A 19,749-nucleotide genomic window follows, 5' to 3' on the forward strand; every position below is an offset into this window, starting at 1 on the left:
ATTAAGCTCTCCTCCTCTGGTGTGGATGGGAAGTGATGGAATAGAAATGAATATAATGAGTGAAAAAACAAGTGTGTATGGACATTTGCATATCAAATGTGTTAGAACTGCCCCTTTCCACAATAACACCTCTGTGTCAAAGCATCCTAATTTCCAATAACCTTCTCTTAGCTAAATATTAGGTTATTCTGTCCTCCTTGTCTGATTTTTTTGATAAGGTAAAGGTAAAGGTACCCCTCTCCGTATGGGCCAGTCTTGACAGACTCTAGGGTTGTGCGCTCATCTCACTCGAGAGGCCGGGAGCCAGCGCTGTCCGCAGACACTTCCGGGTCACGTGGCTAGCGTGACGAAGCTGCTCTGGCGAACCGGCACCACAGCAGCACACGGAAACGCCGTTTACCTTCCCGCTATAAAGCGGTACCTATTTATCTACTTGCACTTAAGGGTGCTTTCAAACTGCTAGGTGGGCAGGAGCTGGGACCGAACGATGGGAGCTCACCCCACCGCGGGGATTCGAATCGCCTACCATGCGATCGGCAATCTTTTCCTTGCTTTAGATTTTAAGCATCCTGTTTTTGCTAGATTTGTCTTCTTTTTCTTTTCTTATTGTTTCTGTTAATAGTACTTTTAAAATCCCTTTCTCTTTGGAGTTCCATGAGGCTCTTTCTTAGGTCTTTCTTAGGTGTTAATTTGACTTCCCTTGTTTGTTCTTTTAACACAGACATATATATAGAGAGAGTTTTATTCTACTGAGCTACAACTATATATTAAATCTTCCTTCTTCTTTTTTTTGTTTAGCTAATAATCTGTGGCTGTTTTATTATTTTCCTCATTAATATTTTCTTGTTTTTTGAATTTATCCAAAAGTGGAGTCTTAGTTTTGCATCTGTAGGGATTTCTACTGGTCAAGAAGAGGAAGAACCTGAAGGAACCATTTTTCCTCAATCTCCTGTTCTGAATAATATTTCTTGTCTATGTCCTCAGATACACCTCTCCAGAGGCTCCCTTATCTCTGGGGGCTCCATCTTCACTACTATACCAATCCTAGAGGCCACAAAGGACTTGTAGGGAGGTTTCTGGTCTAAGCTCTATTTAGATCAATGCTCACTTAAAAGGGCCATGCTCTAACTTCTGCAGCATGAACCTTCAGCGGACCCTTTTAAGTGAACGTTGATCCAAGGAAGAGCCTAAGACATACACCTTCAATAATATTCAGTCTTCAGTAAGCTGCAGACCAGTTCTGGAGCCAGCATTCTGGCCTTCTTAGTCTTGTTCTGTCTCCTATTATCAGTGTAGTGCCTCCGGTCTTGACATATTTAAATTACAAAATCCACACTATTGCCTTTCTACCATGCAAGCTCTGTAACCCATGAATGGCTGGGGCTGTATGTATTGTACAACTTTACTCCCACCGTCTGGTAATTGGCCATGTCACCATTGCTAGGAGAGCACACTTGATCAAGCCAGAATGTCATATGTTATCTCTTATTTGTCCCTTTTTAATTTACTTATTTCTTACCTGCTGACAGTGTATTCTACAGGTTAGGTAGAGTGAGGTAGATCAGGTAGAAATAGAGGTAGAGTTAGGTAGAGTTAGGTAGATCAGTCAGGAGCAGGATGGTATTGGAAGATAGACCTTTGCCAGCCATATGGCCTGCTCTGTGTCCCTAAGCTAGCTTGCTATCAGGTGTGGTGAAAGATGGTGCCCTGTCACCAGTAAGTAAGATTCAGCTGCCAACCTAGCTGGCTTGTGTATGTGGTAGGGGGAAAAGCATCAAATGTCTTGGGCCAGCCCTGTGCCTTTTTGCATGATATTACGTCAATTTTCCTTTAAACTGTTGTGATGTATTTTATTCTGCTAGGTCTCTTCTTTAGTTTTCTGCAGTTTCCTACTCTTTTCCTCTGTCTCTGTGTCCAGTAGACTATAAACTTTTGCAGACAGGGCTTGGCTTCAACTTTATTTGTTGTACAGTGCTTTTTTAAAGTGCTTCGCTAATGTTTGTTGTTGTGTATAGGCTTCTGGTTTCAACAGTAAAAATGCAGTTACCATTGTCCTTGAAGAACTTATAAAGTGATGCAAAGATCTTCTTGCTTTCTTTAAAAACATTACTAGTTAGTAAATAGCAGTGCTCTGTTTTGAAATTTACTTTGTATATAAAACCATATACTAACCATTTAGGGACTGTTATCAAGTTCTACTGCTTATATTAAAATATGATCAGAGCAATGCTTTTAAGCAAAATCTGTTTCCATGCATGTTTCAATAACAGGAACAAGTAAAAATGCATGTTTCTAATGTTCAAGTGTATTTTAACGATACAATATTGAAGGGCAGCACTTTCTGTAAAATTGGAATTAACTGAACTTTTAATCAAAAAATCAACAATTAATATTCTACAGTTGATTTGATGTAACATGAAAATGGCCTTACTATAGCAGAGTAATATGCCTTGAAATATGTACCATCTCTTGATAGTGTTTAATTATACATGTTTTAATATGAATATCTGTTCCATGTTTATTATTAGAATAACTTTGATATACATTCTTCATTGTATCTCTGTGGGTATGTCATTTGGTTTTAAAATTAGGTGGAAATTATGAAACTTCTGTGTTACTAAATTAGTCCCAGCTGAAGACAGATATTGAACACAGGGAAATAATATGTAAGGAGTCTAGTTCTAACAAATACTATGTCAGACATTTTAAACCAAACCACCATAACCTCCAGCAAAACTATTTAACATATACATTGTTTTGACATGCAGTATATGCTTAGTTTCCCCCACTGCTCCCTGTTTTAAGTAAACTCTGAGCTTGTGTTCTAGTGAACAAATGCCGCAACGTTTGGGTAAGTCCCCCCCTCCCCCCGTAGGTTAACTCAGTTGACCTTCATGGCTGATTTCAATTGCAGAACACTGTTATATTTGTAATGCAGTTCTAGTAGAAATAGTATTAAACGCCTACTGCGGCTTTCCTCTGTTGAAGACGTGTGGGCATTTACCAAGAAAAAAAATGAGTTGGTGAAAGGAACACTTGTCACATTTTAATCACTGGTGTATACTGATTGCGTGTGTGTGTAAGTAATATCTGTGTGTGTATCTTGATCTCTTTCAGTGGAAGTAGATAATTCACATTTAAAGAATTAAAACTGGCCTTTTTTAAATTCCCAGTTACCGGAATTCATACAAGAAGAACATCTGCATAGACATGCTGCGACAGGGTTATCACAAGTCTTTCGCTGAGCTCTTTACTCTGATAGAGCACTGGAATGCCTTGAGGGAGGCTGCAGGGCCTGGGTCAGCCATATGGCTGGAGAAGTCCCTAGCGGAACAGCCTGATAAGCTGGATCAGCTTCACCACTTCCTGACCAGGGCTGAGGCAGCCCTACGATCAGGTAAATAGAGGAATTCTGGGTAATGGAGCAGCAATGTGTGCCTGAGGGAAGATTCCAAATTGTTTCATGTATGAATTTGAAGCATTACTGGGCTTTAGCACATTTCAGCCTTAGTCAACTGTATTTATAGAATAAATTGTGGGTAACACTGAATTATCAGACTTACAGTTAAATACTCAGGTGACAAAATGAGGAGTTTCTCTCTCTCTCTCTCTCTCTCTCTCTCTCTGTGTGTGTGTGTGTGTAAAGATGTCATCAGGATCCCATTGATAGATTTAATTAACATCTCAATTACAATCACTCTAGTGTTTTCCTTACTGTTTAGTTTTATGTATTGATTTTTAAAATTAAGCACTTGCTATTGTATTATATGTTTTTATCTAGCAATTAAAGTCAGTTTGGTCTAAAATGGAAGACCCAGAGTGTTCTGTGCATGATATTTTCCTACAAATTCCAGGCCAAAGTTCTTTTCTTTGTGTTTAAGAATGGGACCATGACTATTAATATTCTTTGATAAAGAATGTATCCATGTATCAGTTGTTGAATTCCTCTGATTGAAATTGTTGTATTGAATATGGTCCTTCTAGGCTGCAGTCTCGCATCCACTTAACACACCAATTTCATTGTGAAAGTAATTTCACTGTGTTAGTGGTGAAGCGTTGCAGCTATAAGACATAGATGTCTGAGGAAAGGCCTCAGGACATGCATCAAGGGCATTAGTAGGTAGGAGAGGAAAGGACTTTGCATCTGATGGGGTCAGGGTGCAACAGGATTGGCTGTTTTGGAATGGTGATCTTATACCCAGACTGCAGGTGGAAAGGAGGTTGAAGGAAGAGGCAGGACCTAAATATGGTATGGTGTCACAAAGAGTTTTCCATATTAGTTATTGGAGAATTCTGGGCACACTGTGTATAAGAATAGGGGCTGTAGTCCATTTAGATAATGTGGAAACTGGCAAAATTGCAGCAGCAAGAAAAGGCTGGTATGAATCAGAGTGAAGGGGAGCATTTAATACTACATTTCATAGGATATGCTATCCAGTTTTAGATATTGTAGTGCAGTGTATGCCAGCAAAAAGCTTGCAAGCAACTTGATTGCCATGTACTCCTCTGATGTGCTTAGTAGACATAGAAACAGGGATAGTTCGTACAGAGTCATCCTCAGTAAATCTTCCTGAATGCAGAGTTCAATATTATTTTACACAATATTGAAGTCCTAGTTTGATATCCCTATATATGATTTTCTCCAAATGGTTAGGAAGATGCCGACTGTATTATTTTAATGGCTCAGTCTGTCATGTTGGGAGCTAGGATGGGTTTGCAGGCCAGGCTAGGCCTAATCCATAAAGTAATGACCACCTTTCCTCCATCATGCACCCTTCCCACAAGTCTATGAGTTGCTGGTTATTCCCAGGTACAACCTGGTTTACCCAATATGGCCTAAACTATACAACTGCTGAACTGTGAACTCTTTAATCTGTCTACCTTCTCAGAAGCCTTCATTTTACTCACAAGGTTCATCACTTCTGTAATGTTTCAGTTTTAGGCTTTCTGTTGTTAGCTTGAGGTTTAATTCTGAAACGGACAGACAGAAATTAAAACGACAGCTTAGAAAGATTACAGGAAAATGAACAATTTTAGATTGTGTTTATAAAAATGTTCATCACATGTTGAAGACTGGCTATGTGGAAGACAAAAATTCGTCTTCTAGAAAGTGGACTAACCCATGCTAATAGCATACTGTGATCAACAAAATTTTGTTTTGAACCCAAAGCATGCTGAAATATAATGTGGGCAATTATCTGGGAGAGCAGTACTGTCTCTTTTTTTATACCTGTCTGTGCAGTAGTCTAAACAATGTAAAGAGACAGCTAAAATAAAAAAAATGCTCTGCTTTATTCATATGACTCCAGCACATTTGGCCAGTTTGTGTCCAAAACAATTATACTGAAACGGTTATCTTTGTGCACGACTTATTCTTATTCACTGAAAGGATAGACACTTGAGGGTCACATTAAAGTTCATTCAATCAGGGCTGCAGCAGTAACAATAGTCAGCCTCAGGTCACTTCCATCTCTTGAGAATTGTAGGGTACTTACCTCAAGTTATTTGCATAATTTTACAGAACTCTGCAGCTTTGATATTCAGTAACAGAGAGCAGTTAAAGCTATCCTGTCGTATGTATTACTTTATTCCAATTAGCAGTCACTCCATTTTTTTCTTTGCTCTTTTTGATCTGTTTACATGTGATATACTTTATGATACCATTTAATAGGTTTATTGTTACTTGCATTCGTATCTGCTGACATACCACATTAAAATGCAGCTGGGTGACTCTGAGGACTGGAAATGCAATATTGAATGTAACACACGTGTGTTTGTGTGTGTCTGTGTTGCACTGCCTCCGAAGTGGACATGGTGGCACCATTTGATTTAATATTTGCATGGCAGGCTTGTCCTTAGAGCTAGAAGAAGACAATAGCCTCCTTGCCCTTTTGCTCTTTTCTCCCTCATACAGTACTTCTTAAGGAGACCGCATGAGCATGTAATTTCATTTGATTTTCTCAAACTAGTTTCAGAGAATAAGCACTCTTCCAAGCAGTGACACTAAGGTAGATGGGAAACTCGCATTACTTCAGGAGGGCCTCTAGGAAGGCAAAAAATAGCTGCTGCAGACCATTCCATTTACCCAGTAAAGGAAGACCACAATAAACTTGACCAAGAGAGGCAAGGGAATCAGTCAAGTGAAGATTGAGTCCTGAATGCCAATGAAAAGGTGCATTTGAATGGGGGAGATTTGCTCCAATAAGTACTGTAAACAATAACATTCTGCCAGAGCAGTATGATTTTTCTCATGATACCACCAGATATTCCTGCACAAAATATACCGAGCTACAATATGATTATTTATATGCACACCTTAAAGCTGTGTGCAGGGTGGAGTATAATAATCATGCCAGAACTGGTTCTTATTAGTTGTGCTTCACAGGGAAACTGAGATATGAAAGCTAGCAGCTAAATGTCACCTTAAACCTAGGTTATGGTCGCTGCAACAGAACGTCTAGGCACTCTTTCGTATAACAAGAATGCAAAGATGAAAATGAATGGACTGGAGCTAAAATCTTATATTCATTTTTCACATGGTCTAGTCCTCATCTGAGGACTACAAAAAACAAGGCCATACTTCCCCTGCCCTACCCCTGATATTCTTATGAGGGTCCCTTCTCCAGTCCTCAGAGAGTGGCAGAAAAAGGTCCTCCTTTCGTTCCAACAGTGGCCGTTTTAATCTGAAATCTTAGGCACAGTACTGCTCCCAGAGCTCAGAAACTGCTCGCATTAATGAAATTCCCTGTCGCAAAATGTGCCTAGAACAATGGGAGTTTGGGACGCTGTGGGGCGGATGGGCTATACTATAGAAATTTACTTCATTGTGCCACATAAATTCATGTTGCTATCAGAGAATATTAGGTTCATGACAAGGAAGCAGTCTAGCCAAAGTGTAGAAGAGATTATGTTGAAATTGGTATTTCAGAACAAATTCAGTTCTTGTGTTTCTATTTCAAATGCACATCTATTTGATAACATTTGATTTCCTTTAAAAATATTATTATTATTATTATTATTATTATTATTACCTGCCTTTCACCAGCAGTTCCCAGAGCAGGCTGCAGCAATTTCAACTTCAGCATTAAAAACAGTTAAAATAAATTACAGGCAACGACAGTTTTGCGCAGGGGTTACATTCCTGACCCTCATGCAGGGTGGCGGGGTTCACATAAGCCTGCTGTACCCTGTTATGCCCCATTATGCTTCCACCCCTGTCTAATTCCCTTTTCCAGCCCCTTCCAGGTTGCAGTGAGGCGCACGCATGCTGTTGCACGCAAATTGAATGTGTGCAAAACTGTTGTTGCTTGTACAGTAGCAGGAACGAGGTTGGGTCCTGAAAACCCCCATCTCAGATGTCAAAGGCCAGGGTAAAGAGGTGCCTTTCCAACATCTTCTGAAAGCCAAATGGTGAAGGTGTCAGACACACCTGTGTATAGAGGGCATTCCACAGCTTCTCTATATCCTCAGGCAGCAATATTTGAAATTGATCCAGTATGGATGGAACAGACTGTGTATTCTGAACATAAGAGAAACATTATGCCTCTCTGCAGGGTTGATCTTGATGGGAGGCTGAATGACCCTGGAAAGGAGATCTGGCTCCAGTTGCAATTGTGTTTGCCAGTGTAATACTTATATTTTCCTCTATAAGTGTAGATGGCTGCTGTTAAGGCATGTATTTAAGGGCAATGTTAGGCTTTGAACTTCACCAGCTTCCTGACCTTTATGATCCCAGTTTCTTGGGGAGAGAGGTTTTGGCCCACCTCCGTCTAGTTCAGGGATATGTGTGAACTCTTAACAAGCATTTGATCTACGTAAATACTGCCCAGAAGGGATAGAGTCCAATGAGATCCATAGAAAGAAATTCAAAGTCTTGAATCTTGCGTATTTGTTTTTAAACTTAACATTAAGAAAGTAAGCATAGCGTATATTTTATCAAATCTTAAGATTTAATTACTTTCTTTTCACTGAAGAATTCTATGACGAGGTGTATTGTAACCAGCTAAATTTGGCCTATTGCTTCAACAAACCAGAAGACAGATGGCTAAGGAATTACTTCTATGAACAATGCTACAAAACTGCTCAGCTGATTAAAATAGATGGCGGAAGAAGAGAAGCTGAAGCACATTCAAATATGGGCCTTGTGTATGAGGAGCAAGGTAGGTAACAGAGAATATGCTTGATTGCATCGAAAATTATTGGCAAAGTCCCTCCCTAAAAATCTGTATGTGAGCAATAAGGTTGTAGGATGTGGCATCTGATGTAGAATCTAGTAGTTTGGGTATATTTGTTTTCACGTGCTTTCTGAGGGAACATCAACATTTGATGATCTTTGCTGAAGTGACAAAACCATCAAAATAGCATAAATTCTAGTGACCAATAGTTAGGACTGTGTGCAGATGACGACTCAATGAACCGTTTGGTAAACACCAATTTTGTTTCTAAATTTTGTTCTTAACAGCCGTGGAATCTACAGATGCAATTACTAAGTAGCATTGCCCTTTATACAAATCTAGTGTTCACATTTTCTTGTGTTGATTAGTGTGTGGCAATACTGCACATATTTCTGTTGAGTTATGGCTAAAGAATTCTTTATAATAGCAAAAGCTGATGCAGACTTGATTTTTGTCGGTTTCATTTTTAAACTTTTTCACCTTTCAGAGATCAAAAATGAAGTTACTTTCAGAAAATTATATAACAATTAATATCTTCAAAGACTCTTGCTAAGTGGGACTCTCTACCCTTATTAACCCACTGCCTAAACTCTGTTTAATGCATGGTATGAGAAAGATAATTTAATAGTTAAATATATTTATGGCAACTTTGCATGATATACCAAAAAATGATACACTCCAAAGGTCCTAATGAAACCTTGTTCAGAAGACGGCTACAGAGGTTTTCAGACACCTCCCATTTACTGAAAAATAGCAATGGTGTTCAGTCTGTTCTGATTGGAAGAAGCACCAAACCTGTTTTAAATAACATTTTATTTTCACAGGAAAGTGAAGCATTGTGAAATAGAAGTAGGAAAATTCTGATTTGCTCTGAGGGAGTAATTTGTGGCTGGAGCATCTGTAGGATTCCTTCACTTAATAAAAGCTAAAGGAATTCAGCTACAAGACTTAGCTGTAGGAAATGATTGAAGGAATGTGAATTATTGCATTCCATATAGATTACTCCTTTCAGTACACTTATCTTTGCAATAGTCTACATAACAGTGGGATCTGTTTATTTCAGCATGGAATTCCTTTAGATGTTAGTGCCCTTTCACAGAATAAAAATGCCAAAAGAACAGATAGTATATTAACAATATAAATAGTAGCAACACTTTAAAACAAATAATATTGCAGGCCAGATACTTCACACAGCAGTGAAAAGCCAGAAATGAGGGGTGAGGCAAGCAATCTCTAGGGAGAGAATTTCACAGTCTAGGATGGCCACAGGAAAGGCTTCCTTTCTCATTCCTGTTAACCTCAACTAAAAAATGCAATAGTAGCCTATTCAGAAAAATTAATGATTGGGCAGATTTATACGGATACAAGGAGTCTTGTAATTATCTCTTACTAAGCCATTTAGGATGTCTTTAGATTGAGCCCAGAAACAAACCAGAAGTCAATAGTAGCTATTTTAACAAGTGTGTGTGTGATCTTAATGAAAAGCCTTATTCTGCGCCAGCTATAGTTTTTGGACACATTTCAGAGGTATCCTCATATTCACAGTACATTGCATTAGTCTGGTCAGGATGTGTAACTAAGACATGGATCACCATGGCCAAATTGGACATCTCTAATGAGCATAGCTAGCCCTTCAACCTAGTCTCAACTGACACCTAAACATAAGGTTCGAGCCTGAGTCAAAATTACAAACCAGAGTCTTAAAGAGGACTGCAATTCCATCCAGACTTTGTATTCTCATATCAGTCATGCTACTCTGTCTTGCTTGGAATAGCCTTCAATTAATTCACCTACTGACAGCAAAGTGTACCTATTGGCAGCCAAGAAATTACTGTAATATTTGTAGAGAAGTATTGTGTGCCAATGTAATGCACTTCCAAATTTATATTCTGACAGTGTTTTAAATCTTTTGATTCTGTATATGCTTATGTGGTAGGAAGTCCCACTGAACTCAGCGGAACTTACAGATAGGCATAGGATTTTGCTGTTAGGTACATTCAGGTGGCAACCCCTCATTGAAGCCTATTTTAGAATTACATTTTCACTTTGGAAAGTTGTTACCAGTCTTCCACCAAAATGCAGTGACCCAATTCATGCGTAACACTGAGCTGAACCATGGCTCAGCATGAACATGTGAGCTCCCAGAGGGAAGACTGCAGCTGTTTTGCTCCTTCTGAGGCATCCTGCTGCATTGCTGTGAGCAAAGAAATGGGTTGACTTGGTGCATCACCGAAATCTGGGCTCCTGATTTGTTTCACTGCAGGCAAAGCATGAATAGTTAGCAAAAGAACAAACCTTGGCTACAGCTTGGGGTTTGGCTATTGTGAGTCAAACCACGAGCCCAGGTTCAGATGATATTCTAGGTGAGGCTTCCTCAACCTCGGCCCTCCAGATGTTTTTGACCAAAACTCCCATGATCCCTAGCTAGCAGGACCAGTGGTCAGGGATGGTGGGAATTGTGGTCTCAAAACATCTGGAGGGCCAAGGTTGAGGAAGCCTGCCCTAGGCCAAATCACAGTTTAGCTCACAGTGTCACAGCAGTAGCTGGACCAGAGGAAGAGCAAAGCAGGCACGATTTCTTCTCTGGGAGTCCATGCGCTCGCACATCCGAGCTAAGCCACGGTTTAGCTTCGTGTTATGTGTGAATCAGGTCAGCAATAGTTTCATAGTTCCAGTTGCATTAAAAATTAAAACCATTTTCATTAGCCTATGAAGTTTGACTTGAGAGGTCAATGTGAGAGTTTCTGCAGTATGTTAATGTGGAATGTCTTTGGAGACTGGTACAATTCCCTGCCATTCCATGACCAGAGGGAAGCACCCATAAATCCAGAACGACAAGTCTGAAGAGCAGACTGATGGAAATACTTATTGGATAATTCAGTTCATCTCTATGCAAGCACAGGGTTTTGCTTCCCGTACAAAGATTGTAATCTTATTACACTGAAATAATATATTGCTATAGGTATTGAACTGACAGTTATTTGCTTGAATTGATTCCACATTGATTATTTGTATCTTCAATTTAAATGAATAGGATGATGAAATCTACAAATAGGCCTATGTGACAAAATGATATGCATGCTGATGAACAAAAGTCATATTGTTGTTAACCATGGTAAAAATGCATACATGCTTGCAGTTGAACTATAGTAGAAATTGGAACAAATTGAAAGGATTTGTCATGCTGCATTTACTTATACTGTACTACTGTTTGGCTTTTTGTTACAACTATATATTTATGTTTTAATATTAGGGAGGGGGAAAACAAGAACAAATCTCCCTTTTTATAAGACTTTGTGTAAACATTTCTTAAACAAATAATTTAGATGGAAGCAAGTATAGCTGAATTAGCCCTGTATGAATGCCTTTTCAGCATTCTGGCTAACACACATTTTTAGTAGTATTTTATAACTGTAGTATTTTGTAATTATTTTTGTTTTCATAATTTTTAACTTACTTTCAAAAATCCTAGAAATATAGGGAAAGTGTAGCAGTTTTAATGATGAAGCTTTTTCATTATACCTTCTATCATTTTAAGTTTAATATCTTAGACAGTTGACGTGCAGTCAAAGGTTTAGCTAATCAGTTCAGTTCGATTTATTGTGTTTAATGAGTAGCCATTACACACAAAAAAATAAGAAGAATAAGAATACTGCTGATAATAGTGGTTTACATTTCTAATTAGTTCTAATTGATACATGAACCCTATCATCCTCTGATCACCACTTTGGGCTCCCTAGCCCACAATCTCAAAAGTTTGCCTTGTGTTCACCAGCTCCATTGATGCTCCTGTTCCAGAGCTTCTTCTGCACTTACCTCATACATGAGCATTTCCTTCAGCCTCGTTTTCTCACTGGCCATCAACTTATACATGGTACAAGTTGTCCCCCTTTTCTTCAAGGCTTATATTTCCCTCCCTTCCTGCTTCTAAGGAAGTAAAATTCTGTGCTGTGTGTATGTGAAAATCTTTGCTTGGCGTGCCTCTGCTTTTTAGCAAGGAAGTGAAAAGTGGAAACCTATGATCAACAGGGACAGCCTAGACAGGGGAAGGCAGAGACTGTTTATGTACTAAATGTATAGGCCACTCTTCAGCGCAAGACTCTCATGACGGTATACAATAAAAGGAATAAAATCATGCAATAAAACACTATATGAAATCAATACATATCATGAATTGGCCAAGGACAAGTAAAATTGGTTGGCAGGGCTTTGCTTTGATGAGCCAACTAATTTTGGGAGGCATTCCCTTGTCGTTTCTCTTAACGAAACAGGGCAAGGTAAAATGAAAAAGGAAGCTGTTTGTTTTTTTACCACACCATCAGTACACACTCTCATATTCCTCAATTCCTTGCATGGTGACAGTAGTTGCCCTGCCGTCAGTGGAAAGGAAGACAGAAGGGAAGGAATAGGGGCAGCTTGTGTGTTGATGGGGAGCTGCTCCATTCATCTCTACCGCTTCTGGAATAAGCATAGCCACTTCTTGCTGTTCTGAGAGTTTGGAGTCCAAGTTGCAGGTATTCATGGAAACAAAGTGTTTTTCTTTTTGCTGGAAGCCCAGGTGGCCTTGGCCTCCTCCTCAAAAGCCATCTTCTTGAGCCTCTTCCCCCACACCCCTCTTAAGGGTCACGGTTGTTGCTCCCACGCCCCCAGCTTCTCTCTGAAGTGAGGCAAAATAAGCTGAAGTGAAATCAGTAACAGCACTGCAGATAGGAAAAGATAATAAAACTCTAAATGGGCCTGCTATCTAGCTATCCTGATTTGTAACACAGCCTTTTCCTCCTGAATATTCCCTGTCATGGAGACTCCTCATTGTCATAGGTATAATACAATACAGTGGTACCTCGGGTTAAGAACTTAATTCGTTCTGGAGGTCCGTTTTTAACCTGAAACTGTTCTTAACCTGAGGTACCACTTTAGCTAATGGGGCCTCACACCGCCGCATGATTTCTGTTCTCACCCTGAAGCAAAGTTCTTAACCCGAGGTACTATTTCTGGGCTAGTGGAGTCTGTAACCTGAAGCGTCTGTAACCCAAGGTACCACTGTACCAATATCAAATGGTCATGATTGAGCTGATTATTAGGGTACCATTATGTTAGCTTTCTTGTCTGCTATATACATATCAATGCATACATAATATTAGAAATGAAAATAAATCTTCTATCATTCATCATAAATGTATGTTTGGTCTTAAGCACTAAAGTTTAAGGTCTTGTGGTTGAAAAAATATAGACACAGCATGCTCTTTTCTCTTTACTTTTGCCGAATTTCTTGGGCTGAAATTTGCTCTGTAGAACGTCCAAAGCATGAAGTCCACTGAATTCAAGTCCACTGAATTCAAGAGGAAACCTTGGGGGGAAATTTCATGTGGGCTCCATGGGCTGCTTCCCCATGAATTGCTCTTGTGCAATATGCCCCCCCCCCCACCTTTTTCTGAAGTCAAGGGAATTTTAAAAGCAGTCTGTGGGTCTGAAGGAACAGCTTCTGAAAAGGAAACACTGTTTAAAAAATTTAGGTGCCCATTTGGATCATAATTAGGTCCCATCCCTAAAGTCTAATATATCTTTAAACAAGGCTGCAATTGAAATTTATTAAAACTTCAAATGAATTATTTCATTGCTTTTTTAAAATTCATTTTTCTACATTTCTCTTTTAAGTCTGTTACTGACACCGCTGCTTGTATTTTACCTGTCTGTTTCTGTGGTATTTTAATTATTTATTGTTTAATGAGTAGTACTGAGATGAAGCTTCATTCAAAGCTGCTTTCACCCCCAAAACTTTTTTTTTTTTGCTTCAAAGCTTCACAAGGCATTGGAATGCTGCATTGGATCCTAATGTTCTTGTTAAACAGAACAAACTTTTGGAGAGGCAAAGTTACTGTTAGTTCTTTGCAGAGGAGACCTTGGTTTTAGAGATGCCCTTTCCACTGGAGCTATGGAATTATTGTCTAGGGAATAAATGATTGTCTGTAGAATAATTGTGCGGTGAATTAATGTATAGCTAGGATCCTTGTTTTTTTATATCTATTTATACATTATTCAAGTGTAATCTTGGAAACAATCCAGCCAAACGTTTGCTGTCACACTGGTTTTAATAGAATTAAGCCTTAAAGTCCCCCCTGGTTCATTAAAATGGATTTAATATTACTTATTGATGGCTGGAATGTATAGCTAAATTCTTAGGTTTTACAGTGGCTGGAACTGATAGTGTATCTGCAATGAAGTAGTCAAATGGTACCTCAAACAGATACTCTGGCAGTGAGACCCCAGATGTCTTACTCTCCTGAATATATGGCAGATCACCAGAAGAGGGAGCTACTGCCCTGCTATCGGAAGTGTTTGAGTGTCACCAAGGCAGCTGAGTATTACTTGCTGACCTACAACTGTCAAGTGACATAAGGGGCCAATAGGATTTCACCTGACCCTATAAAGCATCAAATTCTCTAGCCAGTTCTCCAGTCTAAGCAGCATTGCAGTCAGAAAAGGCTGGGTTGGTATAGTACATATACATATTTGCCCCTTGCTTGCTCTGCTGTACCTTGCTTGCCTGTGTAATTGAAAGCAATAATAATAATAATAATAATAATAATAATAATAATAAATAATTTATACCCCGCCCTCTCTGGCCAAAACCGGGCTCAGAGCGGCTAACATCAAATGTATAGCACGTTAACATAAAATCAGGTAATCCATTAAAATACATCCTAAAATCAGATTAGAATCAGAATAAAATCCAGAATAAACTGGTCTTTTGTCCACACAACCAGCCCTGACATAAAATGCACTTGTTTATTTTAAGGAAATATAACCCACAGTTCAATAAAATTTGCAGGGCAACATACAAGAAATTAAAAACACAATAAAACAAATTAAAAACATATATTATCCTGTTTTGCATGTGACACTAAGCCAAACCACAACTTAGTGCAAATGCGCAGGATCCTGGAGAAGAGCAGATGCTTTGCCCCCGCACCATCTTTTTGCTGCTGTACCACATTGTCTTGGCATGTTGTCCCAATCCAGGTTCATTGTTTAGTTTTCTCCACAATAATAATGAGCTGTAACTAAGTTTTGACCAGTGATTTACAGCTTGTGGTTTGTTCAGCACAGCTAAACCTGCATGCTCATGTGTTTCCTCTAAGTTGTGGTCTGGCTTAGCATGATGTGCAAGCCAGGCCAATAAAATATAGTAAATGCAGTAAACTCAAATAAGTATAACAAAAAAACAACAACTGGCCAAGATAAAACAGATCAAATTGAATTAAAAGGCCTGGGGAAATAAATGGCTTTGCCTCGTGTCTAAATGGCATTGGAGTAGATGTCAGGCAAGCATCTCTCCCTTTTCTAGTGGCAAAATTCCTGGTTATAATTTCTTGTCTGGCAACATATTAATTAATAGTCTCTCTTGCAAATCTTGTAGTATGCTTGTATTTCATGAGCTTAGGCAGTATACATTTGACTTTATTGAGTTTCTGATTATTTTGCTCGTGATTTGGGCTGGTAGTTTGATATGAAGCTATTAATAGTGTTGGCAAAATGAAAGCCAATGCATTTGGTAATAGGAATTGCTTACTATTAACCATAGGAAGAACTGGGCGATATACTTACTCTGTGCTTTCTAAAATCCCATCCATTTTTAAAAACAGGTACATAGGACCGTTTGGTGCCACTGACTGTACTAATAGGCCAAATAGAATGTAAATATCTCAAGCATTTAAACTGACTTCAAGCCCTTGCATTAGATTTGAATCAGAATAATATTGTTCACTGTTGGTTCCTACTTGAAAATAAGCTCACTTAAGTTACTAACCTGCAGGGGATGGTATATGTTATGCACTGAAGTTCTCACCCTGGGCCAGCAGGGGGATACTGTAGATAGTTTTCACTCAGGTCCACATATGCAAATAAGGAATTGAAAGTGAGGCTCAGTGATTGGATAGTTACAGAAAGTTGTTACTGTTGCATTGTAGTGGAGTTCTATATAAGCAGGCTGGCTGAACCCTTCAGTTCAGTTCTGTTCTGGCCTGTGAATAAACAAGAGCTGTTTAAAGAATCGCTGTGTCGTCTGATATGTTCACCCACAACTTAACAGTATAGGAGAATCTGTATTTCCCTCAGCAAACCTCTCTGTGCTTGGGCTGGAGGAGGAAGCTGAGCAGAGAGGAAGGATAGAATACCCAACCTGCTTTCTGTGCTGTCAAATCACGGAATATTATTGTGATTTTGAGGAGATTTGTATGGTATGTGGCAATGCTGCTTTCATGCCTGCAAAACCTAGGGGCCAGGGGGCTTTAAGGGGTTAATTCTGTCTCTTTTATAAAATGTTAAGTTTCTCACAGCTAAGTTATATGTTGAGATGGAACCTTGTGGGAATTTTAATCTCTATGATAGGTTTCTGCTGATCCCATGCTAGCACCTGGAACTGACAGTATATGTTAGTCTTAGAAGTTATCTATGTTGGCAGTCTCCCAAACACCCTAACAGTACATAAGCCTCTAGATCACCTCTGCTAGGATTTAAAAGATTTATAATAATCAGCATATGCCATAGAAAGCAGAAAGTGTGGTGTACTGGCCAAGCTCCAGCTTCAGGAGTCATAGCTGATAGGGTTGCTGGCAACCTCAAGGATGTAAGCATAATTGTAATGCTTTGTAGCTTTCTTTTTAGCTATTTAATATAATATTTAGCCTTCATTTCTATGTTCATTATGTTCCAAATTCATAAAGAAAACACTTTGCCCTTTGGCGGATGCCAGCATGCAATTCCTCCTTGCCTATGGCTACCAGGTGAGTGCTTAAACACAAGGCTGCTAGTAACTCTCACTGCTAACAGATTTTAGAACTGTGTTGTATTATTGTAATTATTATAATTTATTATCCGCTCTTCACACTAATGTCCCTGGGTGCTTTACAACAGATTAAAACACAATGTTAAAAGATGTTTAAAGTAACTTACAATCACAAGAAATAAGGTGGGTTCTAAAAATATACACCTCAGGTGTCAAAAGCCACCGTAAAGAGGTGTGTCGTCAGTACTGTACTGTATAACAGCTTATTCCACCAGATACAGATTTTAGAGCTGCTACATACCATAATAGTAGCTTATTCCCCCAAATATAGATTAAAATTGTAATAAAATGTTATTGGCTCTCTCTCAATTTTAGCTTTTTTCAAAGTTTCCAGTACAATGTGGACAATATAAAATTAAATGTGCTTTCTATCATAATGCTGCTGAACAAATGCACCACATAGACATGTCAGATTATTTTTACACCATTGTTTTCAAGTGGGTTATTTTCATTGCAAAATGTAAAGTCTAGCAGAGAAGGAAATAATTAGTTTCTCTCGATATTGCTGAAACATGGAGCTAGAACAGGTCAGTCAATGCCTCTTGCAGATTGCGACGTTTTGAATTACCTGAATAATACTTGAAGCAATCTTTGGACCTAATTAATGTCAGTTTGTTACATACAGACCTAAGAGAGATTTGCATTTATTTACTTATTAAATATCACATTCTTCCAATCATCCGTCTTTATTTTTCTGTATTGTAAACTTCAAATTTGTGTACTGTTTTCTTAAGTGGGGTAACTCTTCTTTTTCTTCCCCTGCCTTCAAGTAATCAATGTGCTGCTGAATGAGTTCATTTTAATGCATTCAATCATGCCTCTAATGTTTGTAGCTTACGGGCGCAGGCATCAGTAATGCAGGAATGTTATATGGCTTTAGTTTGGGCCATTTCATAAAATATTCATGGAATCAAAAATGTGCATCAAAATAGCGTCTGGGAGAATTACATTTATGTGCCTGCTTTTATGGCAGCTTCACATTTAAACCCATTTGTGTTAATATCTAGTCAATCTTTCTGCTCAAAAATAGTGCAGAATGATAAAGATCATATATATCCTTTTTCATTCATATTTGCCTAAGATAATTCTTTCCTAATAAAAATTTACACTTTTGCAGTTATATAGAAGAATAAGTGTAAAGAAGAATGGTATTCAGAAACTATAGAGAAGAATAGTATTCAGAAACCATAGAGATCTATGTGAATATGCATTTCCTTTTACATCATATAGTTCGGGGGGGGGGGGAGCTATACCTGCCACCCTCCCAAAATCAGGAAGGATACATTGCAGTTTAAATGTAGCCCAGATACCAGATTATTATTCAAAATGTAAACTTTTTTTAAAGCCACAAATCTTTTGCACTCACATTTCTAGTTTCTATGAAAAATGAATTATTTACTATATTTAATTCATTTTAATATATGAGTATTGTCTTTCCATTAGTATAATAGTTTAGAATGGGGACCCCCTATTGAAAGAAGCTTGCAGTTATACAGTGTCATTTCAGCTATTAAAAAACAAAGATTAACTGATTGATTTGATGCTATATCCTGGGGGCCTCTTAAATTATAAACATTTTTAGCAATTCTTTAATTTCTGTTAGTGATTCGTGTAATGGTATGTAAAAGTGCTGTGTTTTCCATTTCAAACGTATGATATGTTTGTGCTGATCAGAAGGTTGGCGGTTCAAATCTGTGCAACGGGGTGAACTCCCATTGCTCTGTCCCAGTTCCTGCCAACCTAGCAGTTCAAAAGCATACCAGTGTCAGTAGATAAAGAGGTACCACTGCAGTGGGAGGGTAAACAGCGTTTCCATGCGCTCTGGTTTCCATCACAGTGTTCCGTTGTGCCCAGAAAGCTGCCTGTGGACAAACGCCAGCTCCCTCGGCCTGAAAGTGAGATGAGCACTGCACCCCATAGTCACCTTTGACTGGACTTAACCATCCTGGGGTCCTTTACCTATGTTCATGCAATTTAGGGTGATATTGCTCAGGTAAGTTAGACAGCTCCTTTTAAATGGAATTACAGTTCTCTTCAAGGTGTTTGGAACACTTTTTACAGATTTTCTGTAAACGGGAGGGGAGAGCAGTGAAATCAAAAGTTCTCAAGCATGCCTAACTCTTCACTGGTTTGTAGTGAGTATATTTGGGACTAATCTTAATTCCTGCTGAATGAACATATCATTATGTTTTCTTTTCTTTTTTCCCTTTTCCTTTTTTCCTTCGCTAATATTTCCTCCACAAGTGACTATGCAACTTTTAAAACACCAGCTTTCTTACAAAATAACAATGCTATAAACCCCTACCATACCTATGGTTAATTCTGGGATTCTCTGCAGCTGGTTTCCTAATAAAGTTTAATCAAAATTATAACTGATCAGTCACATATGACCATCACAGCATCTATACAATATGGGATCTGTTCCCTGTTCCCTTGCTTACCTGTGTGAGGTGCACTGTCCTGGCACTCTCACTTGTTGGAGTGGATTTTGGTGTTAGGTGTTCATGTCCAGAGGCCAAGGCACACTACCTGTTAGGCCCCTAGTATTAACAGCACGCTCAAGTTCCCATGGGCCATGTGTGCTGTGAGAGCAAGCTGTTTTGTGAAAGTGCTCCCCTGGTGTGAAAAGTGCCTTTTCTCCATAGTTTCCTCTCAGCAAATTCCCACTTTATGAGCTCTAAGCATTGGTTCATACTATGTGCCCAGTCACCTGAGTTATGGTCTCCTTGT

The 19,749-nt window shown here is 38.8% G+C and overlaps 1 protein-coding gene across 3 annotated transcripts in view; it reads left to right on the forward strand.

Moving 5' to 3' along the window:
- TTC29 (tetratricopeptide repeat domain 29) overlaps positions 1 to 19,749 on the forward strand; it is a 112,657-nt gene that overhangs the window by 23,940 nt on the left and 68,968 nt on the right. For all 3 annotated transcript variants that reach the window (XM_081021391.1, XM_081021392.1, XM_081021393.1), the window contains exons 5-6: positions 3,174 to 3,397; positions 7,974 to 8,159. In XM_081021391.1, coding sequence (XP_080877517.1) covers positions 3,174 to 3,397; positions 7,974 to 8,159 — 410 coding nt within the window. The remainder of the gene's footprint in view (positions 1 to 3,173; positions 3,398 to 7,973; positions 8,160 to 19,749) is intronic.

The sequence above is a fragment of the Podarcis pityusensis genome (assembly GCF_964106645.2).
Source record: "Podarcis pityusensis genome assembly, chromosome: 9".
Lineage (NCBI taxonomy): Eukaryota > Metazoa > Chordata > Lepidosauria > Squamata > Lacertidae > Podarcis > Podarcis pityusensis.